We start from the raw sequence: 22,378 nt of genomic DNA, 5'->3' as shown, positions 1-22,378 counted from the left end.
TATAAACATTTCACCTATAAATTCATTTAATCATATGCGGAAAAATATAATTATGCAATGACATAAAAATGAAACAACTTAACAATAAATATAAAGTTGAAAATATTAATTTGTTTAAATTTGTTTAAATAATGTGAAATATGGGGGAATACTCAATTCAACAGAATTCTAAAATAACAGGAGTTATAACGTCGGGCGTTTGAAGAAATCATTTAGCTCCAGGGAGCTAGCCAGATTTATCTAGCACCATGCAAAAGCTGGTTAATTCAGTCCAGTGGAACAGGAAGGGGAGGAAACGATTTTCACAAAGTAGATTTGATTTGATCAAAATACTGAAAAATTATCTATTGGGTATGACTGTCGGGTGAGTAGTATGCATCCTAAACAGAGTTCAGATAAAATTAAATACACAGCAGAATACATTTTTAAAACTTGCAGCTAGAGGGCGCCATCGGGTATGGTCACTGGGTGTGTAGCATGCTGAAAGATGTTGAACTCCAGAACACGGAATTGTTCCAGTACAGCATAGAACACATGGCGGCCATCCCTACAGCTTCTGATGCCCTCACCCGATACACAGGTAATTACATTGTTGTTGCTGGGGGTTTTTTTTTTTTTTATTATTTTATTGATTGTGTGGGTTTTTTAACCTTATTCTGTCTTTGTTTTATCTGACTTCATTAGGCAGTTGTAAAGCACTTACTTTATACACAGTCAGTCTAGGATTGATCTCCATCGGTGGGACCGTTGGGGTATTTCTCGTTCCACAACTGGTATATCAAAGGTCATGGTATGTGCTATCCTGTCTGTGGGGTGGTGCATATAAAAGATCCCTTGCTACTAATGGAAAATTTTGTAAAATTAAATAATATGTCATTGTTAAGTTAAAGTGAAAATAATAATGTCAATGAGTATTTTCTGTCATAGCTGAACTGAATTTGGTTGAGAACTACACTATGCTGGACTGGTCAATGCAAATGGCACAACATTTGTTGATGTTCAGTCTGGCACCAAAATAAAACCATTATTGAGGTGTTATGTAATCTGTAACACTACTGTGTGACACTACTGTCGTGTGACACTACTGTTGTGTGATTTTATTGTTGATATCGGATTAGTACTAGTATATTACAGCGACTTCGACTTCTCACTGCTGCTAATAACCCAGAAACTTTAGCTGACTTTTGGGGATAAGGGGTGTGGGGGAAATCTCCATTACGCCGGCTAGAATAGAGCCTGAACATCTACTAAACAGCTGATTATATATAGTTATTTGTTTCAGGTCGTGTGAAGACTGACCCAGCTGCTTACAACATGCTGGGCATGCTCCTGGAACACCAAGGTCTTTTTTCACTGTCGGCTCAAGCTTACAAACGGTACCTCACGCTTTGATCAGTTAGTCACTGTGTATGTTGCTTACAATATTTTTTAAGATATTTTTTTTTTTTTTTTTTGATGCCCCCTCAGCCCCCTTCTACATTATTTGAATCTCAAAGATCAGTGTTTTCGACTGATGAAGTTCAAATAAGGAAATTCCTGAGTGTATCAGTACAAATAGGTGTACCATAATAATATTACTTTTAATCGTAATGTATGGATATACTCATAATACCACACACCGTTACTAGTTACCTAATTCCGTTTTTCTTCTTCCAGAGCCTGTGACCTTCTTGAGCAGCTGGATGCAGATAGCGATCAACAAAATATGGCTAGATTGAATCTTGCCAGAGTTTTATGGTATGTACACTTACAACATTTTCCTTTTATTAAAAAAACAACAACAAAAAACCATGTCACAAATCCATTATATGCTGTATAATAGGGCCGCGACGAGTCCAAAATATTGAACTCGAGTACTCAAAGGTCAAGCTCTACCCGGATCCGAGTACCTGACACTTACACTAGATAATAATGAGACTAAGGATTAAAATAAAATAGCATTATGGATCTTAATTCCAGGGCTGAAAATGGATACCAAATCATACCATTCTATTGCAGTGCACACATTCCACTTTTTTTGCCCTTCGTGTCTCATAGCCCTACAATGTAACCAGCCATTACATAAGGCAAAGTGATGTAAAAAAATATAATTAAATGATAGTGTTCTTCCTTGCACGGCTACTTGAGTCCTGTAAACAGACTCGAGTCTTGCTAGACTCGGCCCATGCCCAAGTACTCGAGTACTCGTGGAGACCCTACTGTATAACCAATAAATGACATCGTTTTGATAAGCGAAGTCACTATAAAAATACACAAGTGTGTTAATCAGTTAGTGTAGACTACAGATGAATCCTGTTAGCTCGAACCCCGTCAGTGCTCGAGAAAGTGTTCGACCCATCGGGTGGTTTGACCGAACCAGTTGGTCAACAATGTGTAAATGTAACTCAGAACTTTATTTTTGGTTTGAGCGTTGCGGTGTATTCGACCCTTCCGAGTTCGACCCAACAAGATTGTACTGTATATATAATTACAAACTTCCCATCGTTATATGATTTACTCTGTTCGGATTATGACAACGTCACTGAGAAACCTCGTAAGATGACGTCATTACGTCAGTTATGTAAAACAGGTCATTGAAAGGATATTAGAAACTGATTTGTGTGTATTTTTAACTATACAGAAGTGTTGTTTGTAATTATTATACAAATTGTTTGTAATTTTTGGTGAATTTATTGATGTATAACAGTAAAAAAAAATGTGAAAAAAATTGCTTCACTTCGCTACACAATTTTTATACAATTTGCGACTGATAAATGCACAAAAAAACGACTCTTATATAACCGGTCAATGATGTCACTAACAGTGGAATTACAATTTCCAGAAACCTTTTTATTGTGGGAATAACAACTTTCAGCTATTATTTTCACCAGCAACTGATAGCACTATTATTTCACTAATATTTTCAGATATTTTCCGGGAATGTTATACCATAAATTGTTTTTTGTTTTTTTAGTGAAAGTCATGACTATGGTGAGTCTATTGCCGTGTATCGGTCTCTTCCTGCTCTGGACACCTCAGACGATCTCTGTTATCTCGCACTGGCATTATACAAACATGGACAGATTCAGGAGAGCTTCAAAGGTATTTTGTATCTTTTTCTTTATTTAGAAAACATAAAAATAAACGAGTTTTCTAGTCGAAGTTATTTTTTTCCTACTCGGCCTGTCCTCAAACAAGGAAGGAAGGAAATGTTTTATTTAACGACGCACTCAACACATTTTATTTACGGTTATATGGCATCAGACCTATGGTTAAGGACCACATATATTGAGAGAGGAAACCCGCTGTCGGCACTTCATGGGCTACTCTAGTGACTTTCTTTCTCACACATTTATTGAACACTGCCTATTTAAAGGGACATTACTGAGTTTGTTGCATTGTAAGATGTTTCCGACTAATAAAATATTTGTACGATTAAACTTACATATTAAATATATGTTCTTATTTATAATATTTGTAAGTAGCCTAAACTGGATTTGGTATCCCAATAATTTCGTACGTATGAAAAAATATATATTAGGGAATTAAAATTAAGTTTGACCTAGCACGATCAGAAACGCATTTAATATATACGGTAGTCACTAATATTTTATTTAGAAAAATATATTTAACACGTGATTACAGTTATTAAAAAGTCTTTGTTGATTCACATCATCTTAATAATCACCTAAAACTCAGGAATGTCCCTTTAACATATTATGTTGTGTGTTTCAGTGTACGAGGAAGCGTTGCTGAAGGCAGAGTCTGATGAAGACAAGTCTCACATCTACGCAGCACTCGGTATGGTCCACTACAAGGTCAACGACCTCCAGATGGCCAAGTCGGCTTTGTTCAACAGGTACCCGTAATCTTAGCCTTGCTGTTAGTGCGAGGGAGGGACGTAGTCCAGTGGTAAAGCGCTCGTCTGATGCACAGTCAGTCTAGGATCAATCACTGTCAGTAGCCCATTGGGCTCTTTCTCGTTCCAGCCAGTCCACCACAACTGGTGTATCAAAGGCTGTGGCATGTGCTAAACTGTCTGTGGGATGGTGCATATAAAAGATCCCTTGCTACTAATTAAAAAATGTAGTGGGTTTCTGCTCAAAGATACATATAAAAATTACGAAATGTTTGACATTCAGTAGCCGATTAATAAATAAATGTGCTCTAGTGGTGTCGTTAAACAAAACAAACTTTTGCTGTTTGTATGATTCCAGAAACATGAAAAAGTCCCATGATTGTTTTTTTTAACTCTCGTCCACACCCTCCTTAAGTTAAGCTTTAAGAGGCTTAGTTTCAGAATGCATTTTATACTTCATTAAATCTAAACTCTCAGGGCTAAATTTAAAGTCTGGTTTTGTCTTATTCACATGTAACTACATACATTTTGTATGCTTGAATATCCCCATTTAAGAAAAACAGACTTCATAAATTTGGCCCTTAAAGTTTTACTCCACACACTAAAATGTTTATAAGCGATCGTAGTTTTAAGATCACCTTAAGTACATAGCTATCTCACTTATGGTGATTTTAGCTCTAAGATAGCTTTGTAAAACAGGACCCAGTACATTAAGATACAAGGACACTGATTGGTGATTTGGGTTTTGTTTCCTTTTAGCTCCCAGATGAGTCCGCCCTCTGCCATTGGTCTTCAGGCTCTCTGTGCTCTTGGTCTCGTCCAATCAGATTGGACCCTGGCCACAGCTGTTCTCCAAGAAATCACCAATTTGAAATTAGGAGGAGCAAACATCCACAAGATTGCTTGGTTGAAGGCCATCTGCCACACATTGCAGGTTTGTGTGAAGTTAGACATACGAGTTTGTATGTCGTACTGATTTTTATGAAAAAGTGTCAGGATTCTTGTATTGCCCAAGCGATAGCAAGACTAATACATGAATCCTGACACGAGTTTCGTAAAAATCAGTACGACTCACACGCAAGTGTAATAATTTCTTTATTATCCATATTATTAGTTATTTTTTAACGAATAACGAGGACAGTCTCAAAATGTTTTAACCACAACTAGAAGATTAACGTCATATTTCACAGGTACAGTCTGAGCTAGAACTGGGGAAGCAACGTCGTCTTATGATGTCACATCTCAAAATTACGTCATTACACTTGTTATTACAGTGTGCTTCATATGATTTTTATTAACTCAATTATGTTGAACCATGTGGATAATAAAGGTATTTTTCATCGTCTGCAGTCATATTAATTAATATGTGAATGAACTGCTTTTTAAACATTTGTCAAACATTTAGCAAATGTTTTGGTGTTATATGATTTACTTTATTCTAACTTAATGACATGTCTAAAAAAGTGAATTGATCAAATGCAGAAAATGATGTAAATGGAAACTCTCATTTACTAACGCTAAATTCCAATCTTCAGCTGCATACCATAACACGTGTCTCCTCGTTGTCACTCCAGTCTAGAACTGCCGATGAATTTTCCACCCTCCCCTTGCTTGCCTTGCACGTGCTACTACTTTCCAAAACCACATATCACATATTACATTGTTACTTAATTATTGAAAGTAGGACATTTTTACAAAAACCGATCATGACAAGAATTAAAGAAAGTGATTTCTGTGTCTTTCAAATTATGTGTGTTTTTTGTGTTTGTTTTGTTGGGTGTTTTTTTTGTAATTATAAGGGTTATAATTGTTTTTAATTTCTTGTGAATTTCCCCAATATATATCAGTCAAACTTCAGTGCAAAGTGGCTTCACATTGCTACACTGTGTCATTGGTTCTCTCTGTTTGACCAGGGTAATGTTTCATCTGCCAAGAGTCATCTACAGAAGACTGTTCATAAGCACTCGCAGCATGCCGGAGTTTGGAAAGTGCTGTCGGAATTCCTCATCCGATTTTACCCCGATGTCGGAAAAACTAGCACCTCTTGTGCTAGAGTGTCTGAACACTTGAACAGGTCACTAGATAAGGTAAGATTTTGATAGGTAAGATTTTGATAGGTAAGATTTTGATAGGTCACTAGACCCAAGTAAAACACACTAATATGTAGCTAGACCAAGTAGGACACACTAATATGTAGCTAGACCAAGTAGAACATACTATTATTACCCATATGGTTAAAAATATCTTGGTACATATCAATGTAGTATGTCCCCACTAGAATGCCAAGCGGGACGTAACACTTTGGATGTCACACGATGACGTCATCGATTGGTGCACTCTACAGCCTTACATGGACATCAACCAAACGAGTTGAGTGATATAAATTAAGATCGATTATGGGTAATAAATAGCATATTAAACTCGCTACCATTTCGTATCATGTTTATGTTCCTCATAAAATAATTTTCATTGTCACTAATATGTAGCTAGATCAAGTAGAACATACTAATATGTTGCTAGACCAAGTAGAACATACTAATATTAATTTGTTGCTAGACCAAGTAGGATATGTAATATCTTACTAGACCAAGTACGACAAAATTATATACCAAGTAAGACATACCAAGTAAGACATATTTTACTACAAAACCATGTAGAACATACTATGTCACTACACGAAATAAGGCATACTAATATAGCGTCATTTATTGTTTTACAGGGTGGGATATATGTCAGTGTTAAGAGTTTGAGTGCGATGAATCATGGGATCGATTACCCTTGGTAGATTCATGTTTTTCCCATTCCAACCAGTACAACAATTGGTACATAAAACATCCTGATATGTACTATCCTAATATTGGAAAAGTGCATATTGACAATCCCTTGATGATCTACAGCAGGACTAGCTTATGTAGCAGCAGTGGGTTTCTTCTCTATCTTTTGATCAGGTGTAGTATCAAGTATGTTAGATACCAAATAGCTGTAATGTGCTAGGATCAATCTCCTTCGGTGGGCCCATTGGGCTATTTCTCATTCCAGACTGTGCACCACGACTGGTATATCAAAGGCCATGGTATGTGCTATCCTGTGTATGGAATAGTGCATATAAACAATCCCTTGCTGCTAATGGGAAAATGTAGCAGGTTTCCTCTCTAAGACTATGTGTCAAAATTACCAAATGTTTGACATCTAATAGGCAATGATTAATAAATCAATATGCTCTAGCGGTGTTGTTAAACAAAACAAAACAAAAATACACACACACATTCCCAACAATTGGTAGATGAAACATCCTGATATGTACTATCCTAACATTGTGCTTATTAAAGGTGCAGATCCTAGTTTGAACTCGTAAAAATGGACACTAAGTTTGGTTAAGTTACAAACCTGTAACACATTTGCATAATGTTACAAGAGAGTGAAACGAGTCTGTGATGTTGAAACAGTGAAATATTGTTAAAAATAGACTAAAACTCTACTTCAAAAATGTTACTTCTCAGACGCACGGGCAAAGCATTCCCTTTATGCGCGGTCGGTCTGGGATCGATCCCCATCAGTGGGCCCATTGGGCTATTTCTCGTTCCAGCCAGTGCACCATGACTGGTACATCAAAGGTCGTGGTATGTGCTATCCTGTCTATGGGATGGTGCATATAAAAGTTCCCTTGCTGCTAATCGAAAATAGTAGCCCATGAAGTGGCGACAGTGGGTTTCTTCCCTCAATGTCTGTGTGGTCCGTAACCATATGTCTGATGCCATATAACCATAAATAAAATGTGTTGAGTGCGTCATTAAATAAAACATTTACTTCCTTTCCTTCTCAGACGTACATGTTCGTGCCTGTTTAAAAATATGAAAAATGCATTTTGTGGTATTAGAAACACCAGAATGACCAGAAACACTTCGGATGTTAGGAAATGGATAATCTAAACAATAAAATATAAGTAATGTTTGATTTCAATAATCATAAACGGCTCTAATCGTGAAAAATATGCCTTAGTATTAAAAACTAGGGTCTATCCCTTTAACAATCCCTTGATGCTTTACAGTAAGAGTAGCTTATGTAGCAGCAGTGGGTTTCTTCTCTGTGTTGATCAGGTGTAGTATGTTAGATACCAAATAGCTGTAATATGTGTTACAGTGTTGTTACACAAATATTACTTTCTTTTATTGATTTTAGTTTTAATGTTTACTGTTTGCTTTCAGTTTATTCCGACACTATTAACCCTTGCACAGCTGCAGGGCGGATGTCATCATCAACGAGATGCCAATAACAATGTCCTGAGTTCTGCACAGCGAGCACTGCACATGTATCCAGGTAAAATAATCAAACATTCTCCCAGGGGTGTAGCTTGGTCTGGATCTGGCCATGGGGGTGGGGGAGGATGAATATGAACCTAAAATTGAGCTGTACAAAATATTTTAGCCGAACTTCTATATAAATTATATTGTTAGATTTTCAGGTATAACAGAAAACTAAAACAGACACTGTTAAATCATATAACTTTCATTTTAAAACAGACAAACTAGAACATAAAAGACAAACAGGAATATAAGCCATATGAAATTTGTTCAAAAGTAAAGTATTATCAATTCTTCCACATAGCCACCATAGGAATTCACAACAGAAAGAATGTGTCCATTTACATAGCGGATACCTTTTGCAACCCGTGTAATTAACCCACGGCAATCGGGGGGAAATGCTGTGGAGTTTTCCATCAAAGTTTACACCTACAAGAAATGGGGTCTTTGTCATTGTCAATGTTGTTGGTCGTCAGTCTATCCAAACTGAGGTCATATTTGGTGAACTCCTTGTTGATTGCTGTAGAAACACCCATACAGGGCATGTGCATGATCTGATTCACCCATGTCTGAAAATACGGTGTCTGGTCGTACATCTGAATGGATGAATCTCACTGACACAAATCTCTTGTTTTTTTGTCGGGGCGGGACATAGCCCAGTGGTAAAGCACTCGCTTGATGCGCGGTCGGTCTGAAATCGATCCCCGTCAGTGGGCCAACTGGTGTAACAAAGGCTATGATATGTGCTATCCTGTCTGTGGGATGGTGCATATAAAAGATCCCTTGCTACTAATGGAAAAATGTAGCAGGTTTCCTCTATGACTGTGTCAAAATGACCACATGTTTGACATCCAATAGCCGATGATTAATAAATCAATGTGCTCTAGTGGTGTCGTTAAAAACCCCCAACTTTTTTCCTTTTTTTTTCATAGTCTGTATTTCCAACAGCTAAGACAAACACAAACTTTGATGTCATTCCTCTAGATTCATTCAGACAAGTGATAAACCACTCACCTAGATTCATTCAGACGGGTGATAAACCACTCACCTAGATTCATTCAGACAAGTGATAAACCACTCACCTAGATTCATTCAGACGGGTGATAAACCACTCACCTAGATTCATTCAGACAAGTGATAAACCACTCACCTAGATTCATTCAGACGGGTGATAAACCACTCACCTAGATTCATTCAGACAAGTGAGAAACCACTCACCTAGATTCATTCAGACAGGTGATAAACCACTCACCTAGATTCAGTCGGGAGGGTGATATTAAACCACTCCTTGTTCATGTGTTGCGTAGTTCGTACTTCCATCAGCTAAGACAAACACAAACTTTATGTCACTCGCCTAAATTTAGTCAGGAGGGTAATAGATCACTCACCTAGGTTCAGTCAGCAACTGATAAACCACTCCCCTAGATCTCCCCAGGATTCATTCTGGAGGGTGATAAACCACTCCCATATATCTCCCCTGGATTCAGTCAGGAGGGTGATAAACCACTTCCCTAGATCTCCCCTGGATTCAGTCAGGAGGGTGATAAACCACTTCCCTAGATCTCTCCTGGATTCAGTCGGGAGGGTGATAAACCACTCCCCTAGATCTCGCCTGGATTCTGTCTGCAGGGTGATAAACCATCCCCCTAGATCTCGCCTGGATTCAGTCTGCAGGGTGATAAACCATCCCCCTAGATCTCCCCTGGATTCAGTCGGGAGGGTGATAAACCACTTCCCTAGATCTCCTTTGGATTCAGTCAGGAGGGTGATAAACTACTCCCCTAGATCTCCCCTGGATTCAATCGGGAACTGAGCTGCTAAAAATCTTTCTATGTGGGAACCGGTACTGAGGCACGAACCTGGTACCAACAGTTGCATAACCACAACACCACTGTGGCTGGTGAATGTACCGTAACAAAAGAAAAGTGGTGTTCATATACATACATGTCTATCTCATGGTCCATTCCTTGATGTGGTGAGGTAGCTTGCATGTCTCAATGACTCAGAGGACTATGCCAGCTGGAGCATCAGCTCCTGGTAGGGTCACCTAAGCTGGACTGGTCAAAGGGTAGAGACTAGACTAATATGGACCGGACAGAGGACGTGAGTCAAGAAAAACATCTGTCTAGGAGAATCAAACTCTAAAATCAAAACCGGGCTGGAGGGGCTCAGAATCCTAGTAAGGAAACTCTCCTAGGAGAAGGAAAACTCCAAACTCAAACCATGTCCACTGAAGTCAGAGTACAGAAGCTATGCATCAGCATTAGCGTGGAAACCGAAAGGAAATGTCTGTATATGCACCAAGCTCTATGATTATCATACACATGCATGTATATTTGCAGTCGTGTCTATTACAATACATGTACATTATCCTATTTTAGTTTGCAGTATGTTGTATATAGATTAAAAAACTGTGGTTATGGCTTAACACAGAAATATTATAACTTTTTTTTATCATATATTAGATAGCATATCCAGTGTAATCAAACCATGGGATATGTTTTAGATTACACACTTTCAGAATTTGATAATTTTGCAAATTAGATGCAAATTAATCAAGGTCACGGCACGAGGTTTATTGACATTTAAACAAACGTACTATGATGACACTCCATAATTGATGTACATGTATGCATTCATAGTCATCAAACAAAAAAATTTCAATAGCAACTTTACACTGAAAGCTGTCAAGCATTCAGAAAACAAAAAATGTTGAGCAATAGTTTATTTTTATGTAAGGATATCCAACATGACGTCATTTCCATTCAAAAAGACACTGCGTCATATTCTTACGTCATTTGAATATCAGGTATTACCCGTTAATGGCTGACTGGAATTAAAGTTGTGTATACAGTTTACAAAAACATGTTGTATTCAGCTTAAGATTATATGATAAAGTGATTATTACCCTGATGTGTTTCGGTATCGTTAATATCATATATTACGAATAAACCACTCGCCAGAGGCTCGCATAATACAATTTTTATTCCTAATATATGATATTGATGATACCGAAAAACACTCTGGTAATAACCTCTATATCTACTTTTATTCAGACAGTATTCCAAACCTGTGTACAGTGGTGGCTGCCATCCATGCTGAAGCTGTAATACAAATGAGTTCTGGCAAAGGGACACAACTCTTCCAGATGCAAGATCATTATATTGACAGAGTGCTCGGTGCAGGTTGTATTTTTATTACCGTTTGTATATTTAAAGAAATATCAAAGTGTAGATGTGTATGATGATAAAAATATATTGTTATGCAAATAATGTATCAATATAAATTGTTTTACTTGGTGTTTGTAAAAACTGAATGTTGAGTTACAATTTACAAAAATTTACAATACATGTAAGTCAGAATTAGATGGAGTATTGTCAAAAATTGGCATATACCATAATCCAAAATACACTAACTTGCATTATATAAAGACAGGGGGGGTGAGGGGGTTGTCACTCCCAGCACCTTTCTGCTGGATTCACACTTGTAATTAAATATTCAATTATTTAAATCAACAAATGTCTTTCTTTCTGATCACAAATCGAAATCCCGATTTCATGCTCATCCTTGATCATATTAATGAAAAATAACGAATCATAGTCATTTGGTACCATAATCACTTCATACGATCCATTTTGTACCATACTGCCTGGTCATTTCGTACCACAGTAATTTTGTACCATACTGCCTGGTCATTTCATACCACAGTCATTTTGTACCATACTGCCTGGTCATTTCATACCACAGTCATTTTGTACCATACTGCCTGGTTATTTCGTACCACAGTCATTTTGTACCATACTGCCTGGTTATTTCATACCACAGTCATTTTGTACCATACTGCCTGGTCATTTCATACCACAGTCATTTTGTACCATACTGCCTGGTCATTTCATACCATAGTCATTTCGTACCATACTGCCTGGTCATTTCATACCACAGTCATTTCGTACCACAGTCATTTTGTACTACAGTCATTTTGTACCATTGTGAAAAGTCATTTTGTACCATTGTGAAAGTCATTTCATACCATACTCATTTCATTTTATAGTTATCACACATTGTACCTTTTTACTTTGGGACAATCTACAAATTGTTATAATTTATGGTTGGAAGGCTATTTTTTGGAGGAATTTATGAACACCCCCCCCCCCCCCCCAAAAAAAAAAACCCACCTCTGTACAACATTTTATAGATAAACATACTACTATTAATTTGAAAAAAATTTCAGTTCTAGGTTGACTATGGTATGAAATGTACAGATATTATTTAGTTGGATCTTTAAAAACAAACCAGAAAGCCAAAAAAAAAGAAGAAAAAAATAATAATAATAAAAGCCCATATAAAAATAAACAAATACAACCATAGCAAGAAGTACAATTTGGTACGGAATGACTGTAGTATTATGTAACTTGATATTATAGTAATTACAAACCATGACAACATTAAATGGTTGGTAAACTTAATAAATGGAGAAGAAAAATCAGTTGTAGATGGTGGTGTTCGCATCATGTGGAGGTTTTTATGGTAACATTATTTTGTAAATTAAACTACTCCTGTGATATCACATCTGACGTATTAATTTTTATATTATGGTATGAAATGACTTTATATGATGGTACAAAATGACTTTTTGCAATGGTATGAAATGACTATGGAATGAAATTACTTTTTACAATGGTACGAAATTTCTATGCTATGATATGAAATGACTGGTACGAAATGACCATTGTATGAACTGACCAGCAACCAAAAATATATAACTGTTTTGAGCTAATAACATCATATAATCTGGAGTAATACCATTTGCAAATTTAGTTTCTGGAATAATTATGAAGTAATTGAAATATACTTAAACAGGAAAATCTCATCACCAACTGTGGTTATTATTATTATTCTTTTTGTAATTTAAACATGCATGCCACACATTGTAAAAATATCAGTATTTGACATGTGATGTTTTATTGACACTGTTAACTACTATTTACTATATTCCATGCAGGTTGCAGTTGCCAGATAAAGGTGTGGTGTCTCAAACTGAAGGTGATCGGCTTGATTCTAAGAGAAGATTTGTCCGAGGCTAAACACACTTTACAACAGGTGAGATACAGACGATACTATATGAGTGGCTGTTACATACCATTTATCTGGCTGTTACATACCATTTATCTTAAAACTGGTTCATTTAAAACATATCTAGTTTTGTATACATTTTTAAATGAGATGTAAGATTAGTTGTGACCAGTGAATATAAGTAGCATTCTTTTTTTTGCAGCTACAGTTTATTTATATCACATTTGCATGGTCATAGAACAATCAATTTCACTAGTGCTAATTTCATTGGTCACTATGGCTTTAGTATCTGGGTCAATACTCTGGAGCAGACAATCAGATGTGCATAAATCAAATTCCAATATGTATGATATAGGTGTGTGATACCAAAAATATCACAATGTTTTTTCCAGTAGGTGTGTAAGATATTTTTATACAGTGGCCAAATACACTTTGCACTAATTGCATATTCCCCTATTTGCAATTCGTGAAAATATGGTTTTCACACATCACTCGTTGACACAAAAATTGTATTCGAAAGAAAGAAACACCCCATCAAATAGCCTCTACATGTATGTATGCTTCTTATAAATAGAACAATGCATATCTTATCTTTTGAGACCAATGAGACACTTATGATACAATAAAAAAACCTAACTGAATTTATCAAGGGAGATTGATCCTAACAGTAAAGTAAAAGTATAGTAAACTGTTTTGTTTTGTTTAATGACATCATCAAAGCACATTGATTAATTAATCATGACATCATATTGGATGTCAAACATTTGGTAATTCTGATATATAGTGTTAGAGATGAAACCTGCAACATTTTTCCATTAGTATCTAAGGATCTTTTCCATGTACTATCCTTCAGACAGGATAACACATACCATGGCCTTTGATACCCCAGTTGTGGAGCACTGGCTGGAATGAAAAATAGACCAATGGACTGACAAACATCAATCCTAGACCGACCGTAACTGTCTGTGTGGGAAATTGTAGCAGGTTTCCTCTAATGACTACATGTCAGAATTACCAAATGTTTGACATTCAATAGCAAATGATTAATAAATGAATGTAATCTAGTGGTGTTGTTAAACAAAACAAACTTTAGACCAACTGCACATCAGGTGGGTGCTTTACCACTAGGCTACATTCCACCTAGCTCTACCATTGAACTATTATGTTATCAAAAAGCTGTGTCTTGATAATCAATGTCTGTCTTCTCTTCACAGCTCGAAGGGAACATTGACGATATGTCTACGAGATGGTTTGTTGCTGTTATGTCGGCAGTAATCACTGGTGACCTCAGTGCTGTCCATAGTCAAGTTGAAGAGCAGAAAACTGACTTATATTTGTGGCAGGTGCGAGTTTTAACCTCTTGTCTTATAATCCTGTATTTAAAGTTGAATTAATTGTCATGTACAAATAGTGTGTTACTTTAATTGTTCTCTTGTGACATGAAAGTGATATCAGTGGTAACTTTATTATCCTGTATTTATGTTGGTTGTAATACTTATACTTTGGGATGCATAGGCGTACGGACTTCCATTTTTGTAAGAGAGCAGGCTGGATTTTGCCCGAATTATACGAAAATGCCCAAATCTGAATAACAACATTTATTCATATTAGCATTACTACCAAACAGCTATAAACGGTTGTAAGCGAAGCAGAATGCATTTTTACATGGATTACAACTAATTTTGAGGGTAGAATGATGGAAACACGTGGTAAAAAGGTCTCAGGTTAGCACATTTTGCCCGAATATCTGTATAGTTTTTGCCCAAATTTGAGGTTTTGCTCCCCCCCGTCTCGTACGCTTATGTTGAGATGTATACATGTTAACAATGGTAATTTATCTATTATCCTGTATGTATGTTGTTTATAATAATTATACTTTGGGATGTAAACATGTAACAATGGGAATTCATTTATTATCCTGTACGTACATTTATATGTTTATAATACTTGTACATTGAGACGTCAACGTGATAATAATCATTACCATGGTAACTTGTTTATTATCCTGTAATTGTTTATAATACCTGTACGAGTGTTTCTGTGATTTGTTCCAGGTTCTGACTCAGATGTATGTAAGTAGAAAGATGATCGTAGAAGCCGACTCGGTCATCAGATTGTGTCTGCAGTCAGCCAGATCTCACAGGTAGGACAGTCGACAGACAGGCAGGTGGATGGATGGTTGGATGGATGGGTGGGTCGGTGGGTGGGTGGGTTATTGGGTGGATGGGTGAGTGGATGGATGGATGGGTGGATGAGTTTTCATAGATGGATGAATGGGTGGGTTTGCATGGATGGATGGATGGATGGATGGATGGGTAGGCGGGTGTGTGAATGGATGGGTTTTGGATGGATGGATTGGTGGGTGTGTGGGTGGATGGATGGGTTTTGGGTGGATGGATGGATGGGTGGGTAGATGGATGGGTGGGTAGTTGGATGGATGGATGGATGTACATGTATAGGTGGGTTAGTGGGTGCATTGATGGATTGATGGATGGGTTTTCGATGGATGGATTAACAAGTGGATGGATGGATAAATGACTTTTTTTTAAATGCCACAAAATTTTACACAGAAACAAGACGTTTTTTTGTTTTTGGACATTACAAACATGAATAATGAGATGAATAGTGAAGCTGCAGTATTTCCATTTCGGTATGGGACTACCTGACAGGTCCGTGCTCCACGCTTGTGGTCAGTTGAGCTATCTTGGTATCACCCGAGCCCAGAGTACTGTACACAGAACCTGCACTGTATGCCGGGTAATCATCCCCCATGTGGGGTCATAATACACTCGGGAGACAAATCAAATGGATGATATTAGATAAAACAGATAGACAGATCATCCAAGACACATAAAAAGAGGCCAGTGTCACCCTAGGAAAACAAACAAAGAATTATTGTTTATATATTGTTGTAAGGAATATTATTGATTTCAAAACTTAAGGTATTTCTGTTTCATCCAAGTTAGATTTTAAAACATTTTCAAAATACTGTAATATTGCTTTCCTCTTTCAGCAAAAAGCAAGTTCAGATGATGTCATTGCTGAAGCTTGCCTCCTTGCCTTTTCAACAGATCATGGTAATTTTAAGACCAATTTAGAAACGATTTATATGACATTTCTACAAAATATGTTACATTTATGGATTTTATTAATTGCCCAGAAAGATGTTATATTTTGTTGGGTACCAAGCCATGTTGGCATTGAGGGTAACCAAAAGGCAGATGTTGCTGCCAAGTCTGCTTTGAACTTTCCCATGTTGGTGTCCCGTACAGTGATTTTAATCTTCATATTAACCAATATGTCTTTTCGACTTGGCAAGACGATTGGAATGGTGCGGTTGCGAACAAGCTTCATCCTTTCAAGCCATTCCTGGGAGAGTGACAGTCATCCTACAGGTGGTGCAGGAAGGATGAAGTAGTCTTGTGCCGTGCCCCCATCGGCCATACATATTTGACGCATTCATTTATTTTAAAGAAGGACCCTCCTTAGGGTTTAAGCTGCCATTTGCCAACTTGCGAAATGTGAATTAAAGTTAAATTTGGCAAAGGTATTTTATGATTAATTTGCAAAAATGCTATTTAAAAAATCACATACCCTTTGGCTGTTTGGTTTATGGAAACTTTCATTTGGATACAGACCTTCTGACTAAATTCGGGGCGGGACGTAGCCCAGTGGTAAAGTGCTCGCTCGATGCACGGTCGGTCTGGGATCGATCCCCATCGGTGGGCCCATTGGGCTATTTGTCATTCCAGCCAGTGCACCACGACTGGTATATCAAAGGCTGTGGTATGTACTACCCTGTCTGTGGGATGGTGCATATAAAAGATCCCTTGCTGCTAATCGAAATGAGTAGCCCATGAAGTGGCGATAGTGGGTTTCCTCTCTCAATATCTGTGTGGTTCTTAACCATATATCTGATGCCATATAATCATAAATAAAATGTGTTGAGTGCAACATTGAATCAAACATTTCTTTCTTTCTTTCTGACCAAATTCATTAGTACATTTTTATCATATCAAGGGCTGACAATCCAAAACAGTTATTTCCCCTCTTTGTGATGTAGAAAGTTGTCTGCTCTTTTTATTTTTAATACAATTAAACATGTAAATGGTAACAGGAGTGAATAGAATGAATGTTTAACGACATCCCAGCATGAAAAATACATCGGCTGTTGGGTGTCAAACTATGATAAATAGTAACAGGAGTGAATAGAATGAATGTTTAACGACATCCCAGCATGAAAAACACATCGGCTGTTGGGTGTCAAACTATGGTAAATAGTAACAGGAGTGAATAGAATGAATGTTTAACGACATCCCAGCATGAAAAATACATCGGCTGTTGGGTGTCAAACTATGGTAAATAGTAACAGGAGGGAATAGAATATAGAATGAATGTTTAACAACACACCAGCACGAAAAATACATCGGCTATTGGGTGTCAAACTATGGTAAATAGTAACAGGAGGGATGCAAAGCTACAATTAAATAAAATTCCTCCCCCTCCCTGATTTTTCGGAATTTTCTTTAAGCATTAAAACTATATATTTTTGAAAAACCATGACCGTTAGACATTGCCAGTTTGTTTTTCTTTAAATTCTGATTGTTAGCAGTCAGTATAGTACAAATTGTCTTTCATTTCAACTTAACCTGCCCTCAAACTAATGGTATTTTCCCATGAAGATAGTAGATTAGTCCAAACATCCCAACAGCTAATGGGATGGCTAAACAATCTTCAGATTTAAAAACATTTTTTATTATAGTCAATTCTGGTAGTACAAATCATGATTTGTCTTCTTCTCGTTCCTTTCATCATTTGAAGGTTGTTGCGTAACCCCCTATTTCTATTTCGTGCCACTTCAGCTAGGGCTTTCCAACTACAGCTGTGATTTTTGTAGGGTTATCTCTCTCTTAGCCTTTGGCCCTTAGAGCCATCCTGCAAGGCAGCATTGGTTTCATTTCAGAGTCCCTTCTCTTAGAATGGTTGCTTTACAGGGCTGATGAATCCATGATTTGTGATTTGGAATAATTTTTCTTCTGTTTTTTTTAACCAGACTGGACAAGGCAAGGTGGATGACATGAGGAGTTTTTTTGACGAGGCAATGACAGAAGTGTTGAAGATAAACCGCGAGTCGTCGGCCACTCTGTTGATGCTCGCTGTGCTGGCACTGAATGACAACGTCAGGTAAATATGGACTCAATTTGAAAGATTTTTGGAGGTGTTCCAAAGGGTAACAAGTAGCTCACATTGCCTGTCTAAAAATTAGGATGCCCAAAATTGGTTTTTCAAAAGAAAACCAAAAAACAGACATACATGTAGATCTATAATATGAAAGCTTAAATACCAAAATAGTCTGTTTTTCAGTAGTTCAGTTTCATACATTTAGTATGCTGTTTTGTTATATATACCCAATGGGATATTTCTCATGTAACAGCATATAATGTAGTTTAGATGGGACTTTGAAATACACTATAATTATATACTAATACATTGAAGTAAAAGAACACTTGGTATTATAGATCATATGTTACTTTTTACTTGAGTAGTATAATGTCTGTATAACATGCAGAGATGTAATGTGAGACTGAATGTCAGTAATGTGAGACTGAATGTCAGTAGTGTGAGACTGAATGTCAGTAATGTGGGACTGAATGTCAGTAATGTGAAACTGAATGTCAGTAGTGTGGGACTGAATGTCAGTAATGTGTGACTGATTGTCAGTAGTGTGAGACTGAATGTCAGTAATGTGGGACTGAATGTCAGTAATGTGAAACTGAATGTCAGTAGTGTGGGACTGAATGTCAGTAATGTGAGACTGAATGTCAATAATGTGTAACTGAATGTCAGTAATGTGAAACTGAATGTCAGTAATGTGAGACTGAATGTCAGTAATGTGAGACTGAATGTCAGTAATGTGATACTGAATATCAGTAATCTGGGACTGAATGTCAGTAATGTGAGACTGAATGTCAGTAATGTGAGACTGAATGTCAGTAATGTGAGACTGCATACCAGTAATCTAGGACTGAATGTCAGTAATCTTGGACTGAATATCAGTAATATTATTAAATTCCTGACCCTATGGACGAAGGTTTTAGTTGCAGTCACAACTTGCTGTTATTACTTACGTGATCCCTTTTTTTTCTCTATCAGTATATATTTATACAGTATTATAATGTGGAAGCTGCACTGCATTGTGTAACAATCTTCAGTGTCTGTGATGTATCAACTGTCCAAAAAAGCAACTAAAGTCGTCAAGCCAGGTTGCCCGACTAAATATTTGGTCATCACAGAAGACTAGATGACTATTAAAATTGATGGCTACAAAGTGAAACTTTTCACCATCATCATCTTCATCATACTTTGGCCTGGATTGTGTGCTTGAATTGTAGCTGGATACAAGCACATACACAAAGCATTCGTAATTATCACCATCATCATCGACAGTGGTGCATTATCGTTTTCCTTTTTTCTTTAATTGTAGACTAGCCAAGAGATATTTCCAGCAGAGTTATGATGCAGCAAACATTCATGACAGTCTACAGCTTGGTAGACAGATTGCCAGAGGTCAGCTTGTTAAGATTCTCTACCAGTCGGGAAAGGATTCAAGTCTTCTCCAAGTAAGTCCAGTTATTCTTTCATACCTTAACCTGACCTCAAACCTATGTGCATTTCACTCAACTTTTTGTCACAGCCTAAGAACATGATGGTTTGAATAAAAATTGAAACAAAAGAAATTACTTCCAAATCATAGACGAGAAGGAGAAAAAGAGAAATGCCATACAAGAGTTACAAAAAGTTATTTCGAAACGTATCTAATGAGCAATAGCTATTGGGAGATATTTTTAAGCAATGTCTTGTAACATAAATGGTATCTAATACACACAAGTGTAGTATTCTTTTTTCTACATATCCTTAAAAATCAGATGTAGAAGTAAATTAAATGTCTTTTTCAACTGGAACTCAATTTTATATTAGGTATCAGAAAAAATGTCAGCAACTTGTTGGGGTGGAGTAGTTGTACATTAATTTGCCTTTCATCAATTGGGGGAGGGGGATGAGATGCATAATCTTTAGAGTCGGAAGTTGGGCTGCCTCTCCTCCCCTACTTCTGACGGCATTTGCAAGGTTGACTTATACATCACAGATAAATCAGTTGCTGTAGTGCTTATTTCATTGGCTAGTTTGGCTTTGGATCTGGGTGATCACTGTGGAGCTGCTAATCAGATATATTTCAATGAAAATCTCACATATGTTAAAGATTGCTTTGTGATAACCAAACTAATTGTAATTATAATAATAACTTGAATACTAAGTTTTACAGTTATTCTATGAGTTTTCTTTTTAAAAAAATTCTTTTGTTTTTACAGAAATTGTTGTTAGATGCCTCTGAGTGTGATGACCTAAAAACTCTACAATTGTACAAGGAACTACAACATCTACAATAAAACCTGAAGACAGTGAACGCTCCACAAACTAATTTACTTTATATTGGAGACTTTTGTCACTCAGGGGCCAAGTTCGACAATGCCTCTGCACCCCTGTCAATTAGTCTGAGGGGTGCGAACCACCGTGCTCCTCATTTGAACAAATTTCACTTCAAATTATTGTAGAATAGTTGGTGGATGTTTGAAAAAGTTAATCAAGATTGATGAAATTCAAAATTTGAATATATGACATAGCTGAAAGAAGCTATTACCGTAGTTGTTATTGGTGAAAAATAACTGAGGGTTATTCCTTTTAAGTGTGGGAAGAACAATTTTATTAGTTTATTTGTTTTGAAAATAAATAACAATGGATCAGAGTTACAAATCAATCACTCGTAACCTGATCATGATTAGGGAAACGGTTCATAAATATTTTTCAACAAAACTTTTTTTAAACGGTCTTATTCTAAGTAAGGTGTTTTTTTGTCTAACAGAGCCTTTTTTTTTCGACTAAAACTACACATACCCTAGTTTCAACCTGTGATAATTAACACTAAGTTTAGTTAATCTACAAATCTGTAACACATTTGGATAAAGTTACAAATGAGAGAAACATGAACCTGTGACTTTGAAATGGTAAAATACTCTCTAAAACTAGACTAAAACTTAACTCCATAACTGTTACTTCTCAGACACACTTGCGTTTTAAAAATATGAGAAATGCATTTTGTGATATTAAAAACACCAGGATGACCAAAAACACTTCAGAATCTGTTTAGATAATCTAAACAATAAAATCTAAGTAAAGTATGATTTCAGTTATCAAAAACGGCTGTAATAGTAAAAACTATGCTTTAGTGTTTAAAAACTAGGGTATGTCACTTTAAATATATTTTCTTGTTTAGAATTTCAATATGTTTTCAATTATGTGCTAAAGTCTGTAGCCATCAATTTTCTTTTTACTTCATAATATATATATGTTTCGTACTTATGACACTATTGACAGGTCAAATCCGGTTTGGGCTACTACAAAATATTAAGTAGTACTAAACTAAATAACTTCTGGCTGGGTCATAGTTCGAGGTGCCACGAACATTTGATAGAACAGTTAATATAACAAGTCCTGTGATTGGTGATAAATGTGATTGTGTTGGTTGTAAACAAAATTAGTTTCATCTGGGCCAAAAAATGTATGCAATTTTATTTCATCCAGTACCATTGTCAAGTAGTCTTGTGCTTGAAATATGTATGGGGTACCTGTAAAAAAAAAAGTACTAAAATTTGTGCAGAACTAGGGTAGTCCAGTGCTACCAATTACCTCTGAAATGAGCAGCTTCACCCCTATTTTTTTCTGATTCACTTTAAGGGTGAGAGGTGGTAGTATTTATATCTGTGGTGTATATGTCAGTTGATATGTTGCAGGTAGGTGTTTTAGTCACATATGTTTCTATTGTTATCTGTAGGATGGATTTGGTGGTATACACACATTAGGACTATGACTAACACTGTTTATACAGACACTGTAATTTTGTTCATCAAAAAGGATCAGATAGTCATAAACATGTTACAAAACATGTTACAATGAAAGTTAACTCGAGATAGACCAAAAAGGATCGGATAGTCATAAACATGTTACAAAACATGTTACAATGAAAGTTAACTCGAGATAGACCAAAAAGGATCGAGATAGACCAAAAAGGATCGGATAGTCATAAACATGTTACAAAACATGTTACAAT

At 36.5% G+C, this 22,378-nt stretch overlaps 1 protein-coding gene across 1 annotated transcript in view; it reads left to right on the top strand.

Moving 5' to 3' along the window:
* LOC121381143 (tetratricopeptide repeat protein 37-like) overlaps nt 1–21,432 on the top strand; it is a 63,548-nt gene extending 42,116 nt beyond the window's left edge. Inside the window, exons 29-44 of the mRNA XM_041510301.1 lie at nt 439–580; nt 1,283–1,376; nt 1,657–1,737; nt 2,954–3,081; nt 3,715–3,838; nt 4,598–4,772; nt 5,752–5,925; nt 8,044–8,155; nt 11,196–11,324; nt 13,142–13,239; nt 14,427–14,555; nt 15,267–15,355; nt 16,226–16,289; nt 18,266–18,396; nt 19,697–19,832; nt 20,583–21,432. Coding sequence (XP_041366235.1) covers nt 439–580; nt 1,283–1,376; nt 1,657–1,737; nt 2,954–3,081; nt 3,715–3,838; nt 4,598–4,772; nt 5,752–5,925; nt 8,044–8,155; nt 11,196–11,324; nt 13,142–13,239; nt 14,427–14,555; nt 15,267–15,355; nt 16,226–16,289; nt 18,266–18,396; nt 19,697–19,832; nt 20,583–20,660 — 1,884 coding nt within the window. The 3' untranslated portion in view covers nt 20,661–21,432. The remainder of the gene's footprint in view (nt 1–438; nt 581–1,282; nt 1,377–1,656; nt 1,738–2,953; nt 3,082–3,714; nt 3,839–4,597; nt 4,773–5,751; nt 5,926–8,043; nt 8,156–11,195; nt 11,325–13,141; nt 13,240–14,426; nt 14,556–15,266; nt 15,356–16,225; nt 16,290–18,265; nt 18,397–19,696; nt 19,833–20,582) is intronic.
* The last annotated feature ends 946 nt before the right edge of the window (nt 21,433–22,378 follow it).

This window comes from Gigantopelta aegis, chromosome 2 (assembly GCF_016097555.1).
Source record: "Gigantopelta aegis isolate Gae_Host chromosome 2, Gae_host_genome, whole genome shotgun sequence".
In the NCBI taxonomy this organism is placed as follows: Eukaryota; Metazoa; Mollusca; class Gastropoda; order Neomphalida; family Peltospiridae; genus Gigantopelta; species Gigantopelta aegis.
This window is presented reverse-complemented; position numbering and strand designations above follow the sequence as displayed.